The sequence below is a fragment of the Hemiscyllium ocellatum genome, chromosome 3, assembly GCF_020745735.1.
Source record: "Hemiscyllium ocellatum isolate sHemOce1 chromosome 3, sHemOce1.pat.X.cur, whole genome shotgun sequence".
Lineage (NCBI taxonomy): Eukaryota > Metazoa > Chordata > Chondrichthyes > Orectolobiformes > Hemiscylliidae > Hemiscyllium > Hemiscyllium ocellatum.
In genome coordinates, this window is record NC_083403.1 from 99,325,115 (window position 1) to 99,337,674 (window position 12,560).

Below are 12,560 nucleotides of genomic sequence, written 5' to 3' on the forward strand. Positions count from 1 at the left end.
TGTTTAAAATAAATCTCATCTCTCCCTATTTTTCGCCATTGTTTTGACACTGCAGGAACTGCTGTTCATGAATTTTCAACACCAAATGGAAATTCGACGGTCTAGACAAAGGAGGATGGAGAAATCTTTCTTTGACAATTCGATTTGGAGCAAGGCAGCTGCTGTTCCCTTAGTAGCTGTAACATTAACTTGTCGTTAGCACACACTAGAAACGAGACATTTATGTCCCCTTTGGAGCTCCTTTTGAAGTGGATGCATATTCCCCTACCCTCTCCCATAACAGGCCATATGTGCATCAATGAAGAGGAGAGCTTGCATGAAGACAGTATAATGTCTACGCTTTTCTTTTAAACTCCTCAAAAGGGGACGGTTTCCCACTCTCCTTTTCCCAATCAATTCGTGCGATTGGGCTTGGGGAGTTATAGTGACATTTTTTATTCAATTGTTGAGTGCGCTACAATGCATAAGGACAAACACTGAGCTCATTGGATCAAGCTTCACTGAAATGTTGTAATACAATATAGACAAACTTCTCAGAAGTATATATACCTGTGAACGTTTATGTTTTGGAAAGAGATTATTTTAAGCCAGTGTTGATGTTAGTCTCTGTGTAGATGCCAGTGTGTAGTGTGAGGGGTTCAGCCTTGTTAGATTCCTGATGAAGGGCTCTGGCCCGAAACGTCGAATTTCCTGTTCCTTGGATGCTGCCTAACCTGCTGTGCTTTAACCAGCAACACATTTTCAGCTCTGATCTCCAGCATCTGCAGACCTCACTTTTTACTCTACGTTAATCATCAATCAACATATGACATGCACCGATAGATATTACACTGCTTTCAGCTTAACGCGTTGATCAGCATTTTTCAGGCATATCAGTTACACACCAACTTTTGTCCCATCCCAGCATGACCCTTTCTCACATTTAAAGAAAAACAACTTTGCCAGATATTTTGAGGGCTGCTAAGCAGCAGATGATGAGGACTGAGCAGTGACAGTGCTTTCCATAAGGGTTGTGTTCGTTGTTATAAAAAGATCATAATTATATATTTCTTTGTGTATAAAAACAGGCGTGGGGAAAAAATAGGCAGAGGTTGTGGAGATGAGAACGGGACAAAAGGTAGGGCAAGCTGTCACTCATTTTGATCGACTGCCTATGTTGGCCAATCAACGTCTGATGCTGCTTCCGGGTGTCCGTTATTTGTCCAATGGATGGGTGGTGGGGCGGGCTCTGTGTAGGGACATTGCTGGAGTCAGTGAATGCTGTCAGTGCCGCCGAGTGAGTGCACTCTTTCGGGCAAGCTAACAGAGAAGCCCCACTAACTGCTATAGAAATAGCATTGGACTTTATATTTCAGCAAAGTAATAAATACTATTTGAGTTACATATTGTAATTCAGTTTATACATATATATATAAAGAGAGAGAGAGAGTTTAAAACGAGGGCAAAATGCAGAGAGAGAAATATTTGCCAGAGCTGATGGCAGAGAAAGATACTCTGGACCCATCTTTTGTTCATGCTGCACGTCTGCTGACTGAAGGTAAGTTGCGTTGCCGACAATTGAACGTGTTGTGTGCTTTACTTGTTCCGCTGACAGATGCTTTAGTGATCCACATCTTTGAATTTTCATCTGCAAAATTGCTACCCCCAAAAATAAACCAGAAGCCTCCTTCCGAGTGACCTAGAAACGTATGTATGTGTGTGGTGATGGAGTGTTACTCTGGTATATGTCTGGGGTGCTGCCTCATAAATCATCCTTTTATACAAATCCTTTTCAGTTGTTACATCTTCAGTTGTTGGTAACAGGTGTTGCTGCAGGTTAAAGTGAGCTGTGTCCTGGCTCCGGCGTTGGTAATAGCTGTCTCTGTGTGCTTGGATATATAGGTGAGAGTTAGCAATGACCAATACTTCATCTTCAAGTATGGGTATGTGTCTTGGAATGTGTGTCTATGTGTAAGGAGGTGTGCTTGCGTGTACCGGAGTATGTGTTTGTATGTCCGTGAGCATGCATGTGTATGCTTGAGTATATATCTTTGTTAGTTTGTGTCTGTGTGTCCCTGTGTCTGAAAACATATGTCTGTGCATCTGTGTTACCTGTGTCTGTGTGCCTGAGTGTACGCGTGCCTGTGTGTACCTGTGTCTGAGAACATAGCTTTTCTGTGTATCTGAGTGTATGCATGTCTTTAAGTTTGTATGTGTTTGAAAATATATTTTACTGTGTCTGTCAGAGTATACCTGTATCCCTCTGAATGTGTGTCAGTGAATACATATCTGTATGCTTTGTGAGTGTGTCTAGGTATGTAGATCAGTACAAGCATAGCTCAGTGCTAAGGATTCAACATTTATTCCATAAATGAACGAAGGTTATGAATTTTGTAACTTAAAGATTCAAAAGCTGGATAATATGTGAGAGAAGATTTTGAGTTTTACTTGGTGCAAATACATTGTGATTTTTTTTTCAATGAGCTCAATTATTCAATGTGTCTTAAAACATTGATGAAACCAGCCCAAGCCTATGTGCCGCGCTTGGTTGACAGTGTATAATATATGTGGGCTGGAAGCATCAAATTGAGTGCCAGCTCTGAGCTAGAGAGGGCAGCAGAGCGACGTGTAAACCAGGCGGAGAGTTCAGGTTCGGGGACCAAAGGCAGACTCCACCGGCACCGCCCCCAACGCGCAACCCCCAAATTCCCCCTGCCAAAATAATCCATCTTTTACCAATATTGTCCTTCAGTTGTGTGCTGGTTAAAGCTTATTTCACATTTTGAGATAGCTAGGGTTTCCTTTGCAAAAGAATTTGCAAGGAAGTGGCATCCCTCTCTAAGGAAGTGGCATCTCTCTCTCTCTCTCCCATCAATGTCTTGTGAATAATTCCTGGAAGCAGGTAGTGTTGGTCATTGTTACTGACCACTGCCAGTGATATGACTGACCTGTTACAATTAGGGCATGTGTTGGGGATGGGGACTACAGAATGGGGTTGAGAGCTGGGGCAGTCACTGTGATTAGCAAAACTGTAGCTTTGATTATCAACTAGGTGTTTTGGGCGGCACGGTGGCACAGTGGTTAGCACTGCTCTCTCACAGCGCCTGAGACCCGGGTTCAATTCCCGACTCAGGCGACTGACTGTGTGGAGTTTGCACATTCTCCCCGTGTCTGCGTGGGTTTCCTCCCACAGTCCAAAGATGTGCGGGTCAGGTGAATTGGCCATGCTAAATTGCCCGTAGAGTTAGGCAGGGGTAAATGTAGGGGTATGGGTGGGTTGCGCTTCGGCGGGTTGGTGTGGACTTGTTGGGCCGAAGGGCCTGTTTCCACACTGTAAGTCTAATCTAATCTAAAAAAAAGACTTAGAAAAATCCGGGAAGATGCTAAAAGGAAATTCCTGAGGATGATGTAAAAACTAAGAGGTCATATTTATTGGAGTTGGCTGAGAAAACTGGATTCTTTTCTCTAGAAAAACTATTAAGCTTATTTTGTATCATGCAGTCCTCTACTAGCCGCTTGTCTGTTTTCAACAATATTAAAGTGAACTATATTTGTCAAATATGTATCTTTGTTTTGTGAAGACCTCAAAGAGTACTGAATTTTACAAATCGGCAACTGGTTTTGCTTCCCAGTCAGCATCTTTTGCAAATTGCTAAAGTACAGTGCAGATTTATTTTCCAGCTTCAAGTGTATAAAAGCTGTTACAAAAGTAATGTCAGCGGTAGTTCAGAAAGATGAAGTAACACAATCACAACTTCACAAACTCAGGATGACTGTAGATAGAAACTTTTTTTCTCTCTGAGCTGAACTTGAGGATTCTGAGGGTCAAATCTCACCAGGAAGTGCAACTGAAACATTTAGTTGGTTTTAAAATCTTTACACCATTTTGTTTTGTTTGGTTCCATTGATTGAAGGGTTGAGAATGGGAGGGCATCAATTTAAAATGATTGGTGAAAGAAGCAGCAGTGCAGGGGGAGGATCCACCATGCAGAGAGTCATCTAGAGACACAGTCATAGTCATCTAGAACGAAGACAGACCTTTCAGTCCAACTTATTCACCCAGACCAGACATCCCAATCTGATCTAGTCCCATTTGCCAACATTTGACCATATCCCTCTAAATCCTTTCTATTCACATACCCATTCAGATGCCTTTTAAGTGTTGTAATTGTACCCGCCTCCACCACTTCTCTGGTGGTACATTCCATACATCGCCTTGCAGCACCTTCTGCATGAAAAATTTACCTCTCATGTTCTTTTTAAATCTTTCCCCTGTCACCTTAAACCTATGCCCTGTAGTTTTGGACTACACCATCCTCGGAAAAAGATCTCGGATATTCACCCTATCCATGTCCTATCCATGTCCTCATGATTTTATAAACCTCTATAAGGTCACCCCTTAGCCTCCGAGGCTCCACGGATAGAAGCCTCGGGCTATTTAGCCTCTCTCCAATAACTCAAACCTTCCAGTCCTGGCAAGATCCCTGTAAATCTTTGCTACATGCTCTGAAGTTTAACAACATCCATCCAGAAGGCTGTCTAGAATTGACTTGTTCTGATTTTGGAATCCGCTGCCTAAGATTGCCAGTGGAGGCAGATTCAATCACACTTTCAAAATGGAATTGCATAATCACCCATTGGCAGTGTGAATCAGATTGATGTCAATATTAGAGTGGTGCTGAAAAAGCACAGTAGGCCAGGCAGGAATTCCTGATGGAGGGCTTTTACCCAAAATGACAATTTTCCTACTCCTTGGATGCTGCCTGACCACCAATCTTGACTCTAATTTCCAGTATCTGCAGTACCTACTTTCACCACGGAATCAGATTGATACCAATCAACTGGGTTTAATACCTGTTCCGGCTGGGAGAGATTCGAGATCTGGCTCCTTGCCTTACTCAGAGTGGAAATCACAGTGCTGTGAGGTAGACAGAGGACTCAGGAAAATAAAACACATGTAACAAAGGTACTTCCACTTGTGGAGAAGCTTGAAACAAAGGTCTGTAAGATATAACCATTAAATCAGCTAGACAATTTAAGAGAAACCTTTTTACCCAAACAATGATGTGATTATGGAATATGCTTCAACAAGGAGCGAATGAGTGAATAAGAAATATGTTTAAGGGAAGGTCAAACTGAGAGATATTTGATTAGTGGTCATGTCACCGGATTAGTAACCCAAAGCAAATACTTCTGGGACACCATGGTGAAACTTAAATTCCATGAATAAAGCTAGAGTATAAAACTCATCTTAGTTTGCAGTTTTTGAGAAGATTTGGAGCTCAGCGTGTGGTTCAGGTTGTAGAAATATTGTAATCCTACAGGCGGACAAAGGGCGCATGGCCGTGATCCTGAACAGAACACAATACATTGACAAAGTAAACAAACTACTCGCAGATATCAATACTTACCAATAGGTGGCAATGGACTCAGCTCTACAGCTAGAAAACCATGCTACAGCATTACTAAAGAAATTCCACTAGACAGGTGAAATTAACAAAACAGACCTCCAAAGAATAAAACATGATGGATCCAACACACCCCATTTCTACAGATCACCAAAAGTACACCAACCAGTGCCTCCCCTCAGATCCATAGTCTTACTTTCCAGCACACCGACATAGAGACTAGCAAAGGAACTTCACCATAATCTGAAATACCGAGTGGAAGACTCGCACCTCTCCATCCAATCCACCCAGGAATTCATGAACGTCATCAAAGACACCAAGGTAGAGGACGATGAGGTCATGGTCCCCTTCGATGTATTCACATCAATAAACATCACCCTGGCCAAAGAAACACTGGCTGCACTACTAGAAGAACCAAGGAAAAGAACACTAGACAGAACCAACTCCATCAGCAAGGACAGCATCCTCAAACTAGTAGACCTGTGCTTCAGAAACCACTTCAGCTTCAATGACAAGACCTACAAACAAATCAACAGGAACACCCATGGGATCACCAATTCTTGGCAGAAGCAGTTATGTAGATTTTGGAATGAACAGCCCTCTCCATGATCCAGCCCAAGCTTTGAGTCTGCTATGTGATGATACCTTTGTCAGCATGAAACAGAACAAATTATAAGAAACCCACAAACACACAAGCAACGTCCTTACTGGTATGAGGTTCGCCAAAGAGGAAAAGAACAACAACACACTCTCCTTCTTAGATGTCACAGTAGAATGAAATGCCAATGGAGAGCTGCAGACCAGCATCTACAAGAAAGCGACACACACAGACTAGACACTGAATTACAGAGGCAACATCCCAAGGCCCACAAACAGAGATGCGTCAGGACATTATTTAAATGAACCACAACACACTGCAGTACCCAGGAACTATAAGAAGCTGATAAGCACAATCAGCTGATTCCTCCACAACAGACCTAAACAAGAAGACAGAACAAGTCCAGAGACTTAAGCCACCCTGCCATACATTAAAGACATCTTGGAGATGATGACCAGACTACTCCGGCCGCTAGGCATTATGGTAGCCCACAAACCTACCACCACACTGAAACAGATCCTGATGAATTTAAAGGACCCTGTACCAACGACCAGCAGAATGAACTTCATACTCAAAATACCCTGCAAGGACTGCAACAAACATTACATTGGACAGACAGGCAGGAAACTAGCCACAAGGATACATGAGCACCAGCTAGCCATCAAAAGACATGAACAATTATCATTAATATCCATACACACAGGTGATGAGGGGCACCAGTTCAACTGGAACAGTACATCCATCCTCGGACAGGCTCAACAAAGACATGCATGGGAATGTTTAGAGGCCTGGCATTCAAACCAGAACTCCATCAACAGGTATATCTATTTGGACTCTGTTTACCAACCTCTCAGAGCAAGAACCAGAAGTGATATCACCCACCACAACATACCAAGACACCTAAATAGAAAGCAGTGCAGAACTCCAACACTTCAACAAGCCTCACTGATGATGTGACCTAGCATGGTGATGAAACATTTGAGAACAAATCTAACAGCTTTGTGAGCAAATCTACAACTGAACTCATCTTAGTGATGGTAATCATGACAACTATTATCCGTTATCAAGTCAACTAGTTTATTCATGTCCTTTAGGGAAAGGCTCTTACCTGCTCTGACCTGCATCTAACTCCAGAGTGACAACAATGTGTTTGACTATTAATTGTCCACATAGGTCACTGAGAGATGTCCACATCCCATTAAAACAATAGTAAAAAGATAGAACACAATGTTAATTGGATTAGATGGTGTAGGGGAGAAGGAGGTTTATGGGGAGCATGATCGCAAACATGGGCAAGGTAAGCAGAATGGCTTATTTCTCTTCTGCAAACTCAATGTCATTCAGTGAAACCAATCATAACAATTATTTATTGATTGAAATGTAATGTTTCAAACTGGTGCTAAAGGATAAGCCCCGTCCTCAAGGACCTAATATGTGACTGTTCTAAGTTTGAGGAATGCTTTATTTAAATCAGTCCATCTTGTCCTAGTTCAGGTTCGAATTGAGAAAGAAATCTGATAATAAGTCATTTAATATTTCATGGCATATCATTCTTTTTACATTATTTTAATTGAAAGTTTTTCACTGTTGAAATAAAATTACCTTCATTCTAGGTGTAAGCCAATATATGAAGGATTGCTTTCAGGCAAAACTTTAATCCTTGTATAGATTTAAAAGAATTTTCTCCCACTGGTCAACACACCATATCTTGTGCCAGCAATGCCGCCAGAAGCAGATCAAACAATCAAAAGGGTGAAAGAAATTAGAATAATTCAGGGCACTTTACAGAGAGGGTGAATTACTCCTAATCCAGGATGAAATCTGCTAGGCTGGGCAATTGTAGTAAACAACACTCATTTGCTGTGCTTTAGTTATAGCTCTCTTGTCTTAAGTAGAAGATTGTTCATTTTAGAACTACCTGGGAGACATAAACAGCACATGTATGCTGAAACTCCAGTCCAGATCTGCAGGAATGCTGCACTGTTGAAGCTGTTAGCTTTCAGATGAGGTGTTAAACTAAGGTCTCACTTGCCCTCTATGAAGAAAAGAAATCCCATTGTACTCTATGGAAAAAGAGTGGTGAGCTATCCTCCGTGCCCTGAATCAAAAGTGCCCAAAATAGATGATCTAGTCATTATCACATTGCTTTTTGAGGGACTTTGCTATGCACAAATTGGCAGCTATGTTACCTACATTGATTGTAAGTGATCATACTTCACAAAGTAGTTCATTGGCTGTGAAGTACTTTGGAGCTTTTGGACGATGTGAGAGTCTCCACATAAATGTCTCCACATTATGATGAGAACAATATTAATGAGTTGGGTAACATAGCAAGTATGTATGGTAAATACCATTTTCCATGGAGTTTTGATGTTTTATATTTCAGTGTTTCCTTGTTCACTTCAAGGATAGGAGCAGTGTAGCTCTTGAAGAAGACAAATAATCATTTTGCATTAAATTTAAAATGCAGATCTGGACAGTAGATGCATATGCTGCTTCAGTAAGTAATATTCGTATTCTGTGTATATTTACAAGAATGGCAAATAGTTAAGAAGGCAAAAGGAATGTTGACCATGATCACAAGGGGAATGAAGTGCAGAAGTAGGGAAGTCTCACTACAACTGTCCAGGGTATGTTAAGACAGAAATGTGGACAGTTTCGGTTTCCATATTTTAAGGAAGGACATATTTGCATTGGAAGGAGTTCAGAGAAGTTTCACTTGGCTGATTTCTGGGATGAAGGAATCATATTATGAAGAAAGGTTGAACAGTTTAGGTCTGTACACACTAGAGTCTTGAAGAAAAAGAGGAAATTTATTGAAACATATCTAATTCTGAGGGGATTTGACCAGGTATGTGCTGAGAGGGTGTTTCCTCAGTAGAAGATGCATGATTGAATATATTAAAAGCTGAGTTAGATGTTTGATTGGCAGGCATGTCAAAGATTATATTGGAGATGAGGGTGGAAGGGTGATGAAATGGAGGCAGAGCCACAACCAAACTGGCCATGATCTTATTTAATGCCAGAATATTCTCAAAGACCAAATAGCTTACTCTCACTGATTTTCTAATGATCTGAATTCTCTTAAGTACTCTGACCTTTTTATTGTAGCTTCACTTCAGGAGCAGTCTATGTTTTCATAGTTGTCTGTGTACAGTGATAGGCCATTTTGAATAATGACCATTCAATTGACAGTTCATAGCCTCAGCTACATTTTTCCACCCATATCTCAGCTTTCAAAATCTGGATAAAGCACTGTATTGATATATTTCTAGATAAGAATTTCAAATTTTTACTTTGTGTGAAAATTGGTTTGAGAGTTCTGCTCAGGATAGCATGGCTTGTATTTCAGATTGGATCCTCCCTTGTTCTGGGTTAATTTACTCATAGGAATTTCTCCATGTTTACCTGTTGAATCCCTCAATCAATTTAAACACCTCAAATAAATCCACCAATGTCCACCACCCCCCCCCCTCCCCCCCCCCCCCCCCCCCCCCCCCCCCCCCCCCACACACACACACACACACACACTACATGACCTTGTAAAGCAAAATGAATACAAGTCAACAGATTTCACTATTTGAACTCTGACGTAAGTACCCTTCTCATTCGTTTGGCCGAACTGGTCCTCACCCTTAACAATTTCTCCTTTGAATCCTCCCACTTCCTCCAGACCAAAGGGGTAGCCATGGGCACACGAATGGTCCCCAGCTATGCCTGTCTCTTTGTTGGCTACGTAGAAAAGTCGATCCTCCGTAATTACACTGGCACCACTCCCCACCTCTTCCTCCGCTACATTGATGACTGCATTGGCACCACCTCATGCTCCCGCAAGGAGTTTGAGCAATTCATCAACTTCACCATCAAGTTCCACCCTGATCTTATATTTACCTGGACCATCTCTGACACGTCCCTCCCCTTCCTGGACCTCTCCATCTCCATTAATGACGACCGACTTGACACCGACATTTTTTACAAACCCACCGACTCCCACAGCTACCTGGATTACATCTCTTCCCACGCTACCTCTTGCAAAAATGCCATCCCATATTTCCAATTCCTCCGTTTCCACCGTATCTGCTCCCAGGAGGACCAGTTCCACCACAGAACACATCAGATGGCCTCCTTCTTTAGAGACCACAATTTTCCTTCCCACATGGTTAAAGATGCCCTCCAACGCATCTCGTCCACATCCCGCACCTCCACCTTCAGACCCCACCCCTCCAACCGTAACAAGGACATAACGCCCCTGGTGCTCACCTTCCACCCTACCAACCTTCACATAAACCATATCATCCGCCAACGTTTCCGCCATCTCCAAAAAGACCCCACCACCAGGCATATATTTCCCTCCCCAGCACTTTCCGCCTTCCGCAAAGACTGTTCCCTCCGTGACTACCTGGTCAGGTCCACGTCCCCCTACAAACCACCATCTCATCCTGGCACCTTCCCCTGCCACTGCAGGAACTGCAAAACCTGCGCCCACACCTCCTCCCTCACCTCCATCCAAGGCCCTAAAGGAGCCTTCCACATCCATCAAAATTTTACCTGCACATCCACTAATATCATTTATTGTATCCGTTGCTCCCGATGCGGTCTCCTCTACATTGGGGAGACTGGATGTCTCCTAGCAGAGCGCTTTAGGGAACATCTCCGGGACACCCGCACCAATCAACCACACCGCCCTGTGGCCCAACATTTCAACTCCCCTCCCACTCTGCCGACGACATGGAGGTCCTGGGCCTCCTTCACCGCCGCTCCCTCACCATCAGATGCCTGAGGAAGAACGCCTCATCTTCCGCCTCGGGGAACCCCAGGGCATCAATGTGGACTTCAACAGTTTCCTCATTTCCCCTTCCCCCACCTCACCCTAGTTCCAAACTTCCAGCTTAGCACTGTCCCTATGACCTGTCCTACCTGCCTATCTTCTTTTCTACCTATCAACTCCACCCTCTCCCCCCTCCTTCATCCCCTCCCCCACTCACCTATTGTACTCTATGCTACTTTCTCCCCATCGCCACCCTCCTCTAACTTGTCTCTCCACATTTCACGCTCTCTGCCTTTATTCCTGATGAAGGGCTTTTGCCAGAAACGTCGATTTTACTGCTCCTTGGATGCTGCCTGAACTGTTGTGCTCTTCCAGCACCACTAATCCAGAATCTGGTTTACAGCATCTGCAGTCATTGTTTTTACCTACGTAATTGTAAATTTATACTGTACACTTTCAGATCATAATGGATTTGATATTTCCAGATTTATACAAAATGATTACTGGTAATGAAATTGGCTCATCTTACCAATCAGGCAACCTTCAGGATCAATCAAATAAATTAAACTGGATTAACTAAGAAGTCGGCCAAATGATGTGCTTACTTTTAGTTTAGAATATAAAATCTTTTCTGCATGCCAAAATACCTTTTACTGATTACTAATATCAATCAATGGGAATTAGTGCTGTAATACCTATTCAGAATTACAGCTTGATATTTTTTGGCAGTAATTATTACATTGTTTATTTAATATTGTCAGCTTTTAATTGCTTTAGGCTCAGACAATGTTTATAAGCCATGTAATTTGTTGTGGCAATCCTAGGTTATTTTATCTTTTATTATTGTTGACACAAAGCTTCTTGGATGGCTGGGTGAGATGAATATATGGTTGTCTTCTTCTTTTGCAGGCAAGTATTAATCTAGTGCAGTGGTAACCCTCTCTCCCCGAGATAAAAGGTGATGGATATCAGTGCAAAACCCAGTGCAGTCACTACATTGCCAGAGGTGCTATCTCTGAATTGAGACTTTAAACTGGGAGCCTTTCTATCTCTTGCATGGACACCAATGTCCTATGACATAAGCTATTGGAGGACAAAATGGACATTCTCCAGGTCTTTTAATATCTATCCATTGCACATTGTTGGGATGAGTACGCATAAATTGGCTCCTGCTTTTGGCCAGGGCAAAAGGGAGGTATACTCAAAAGGATTGATGGGGGAAAGCTGTTCACCTTGACAGAAGGATCTAAAGCCAGAGGACACAGATTTAAAGTGAATACCAAAGAGTGAGAAACAGCAATATGTTTGCAGAGCAAGTGGTTATGATCAGGAATGCAGCATAACCACATGATTGTTGTGGAGGTAGATCCAATCCAGACTGTCAAAAGGGCATTGGATGATTATTTGAAGAGAAAAGATCTGAAGGCTACAAGGCCAAGTTGGGGAAATGAGGCAAGATGAGTTACCTTCACATAATGCCAGCACAAACATAGCATGTCCTTCTGTGCCATAATTGTTCTATAAACTTCTGAACAATGGCTGCACCTAAGGAGTATTTATTTGACTGTGAAACACTTTGTGATGTCTTGAGGTGCAAGTTGATTATTTATCTGAAAGATAGAAACATACAAATCATAAAGTTAGGTTGTAAAACTCTCAAGAGTAGAGAAAGAGAGAATGGTCCAACACCTGTGACATTTGTTTACGTTACTATATCCCAAGTGGGCGTTGTACCATTGGCTAAATCCTGTCATATATGGCTGCTACCCACTCCAAAAGAAACTGTTACTTTTGGTAAAAGTGGTGA

The 12,560-nt window shown here is 42.3% G+C and overlaps 1 protein-coding gene across 2 annotated transcripts in view; it reads left to right on the forward strand.

Moving 5' to 3' along the window:
• The first annotated feature begins 1,286 nt into the window (after nt 1-1,286).
• Nucleotides 1,287-12,560, forward strand: part of LOC132807012 (KH domain-containing, RNA-binding, signal transduction-associated protein 2-like) — a 556,391-nt gene continuing 545,117 nt past the window's right edge. For both annotated transcript variants that reach the window (XM_060821296.1, XM_060821305.1), the window contains exon 1: nt 1,287-1,537. In XM_060821296.1, coding sequence (XP_060677279.1) covers nt 1,447-1,537 — 91 coding nt within the window. In that variant the 5' untranslated portion in view covers nt 1,287-1,446. The remainder of the gene's footprint in view (nt 1,538-12,560) is intronic.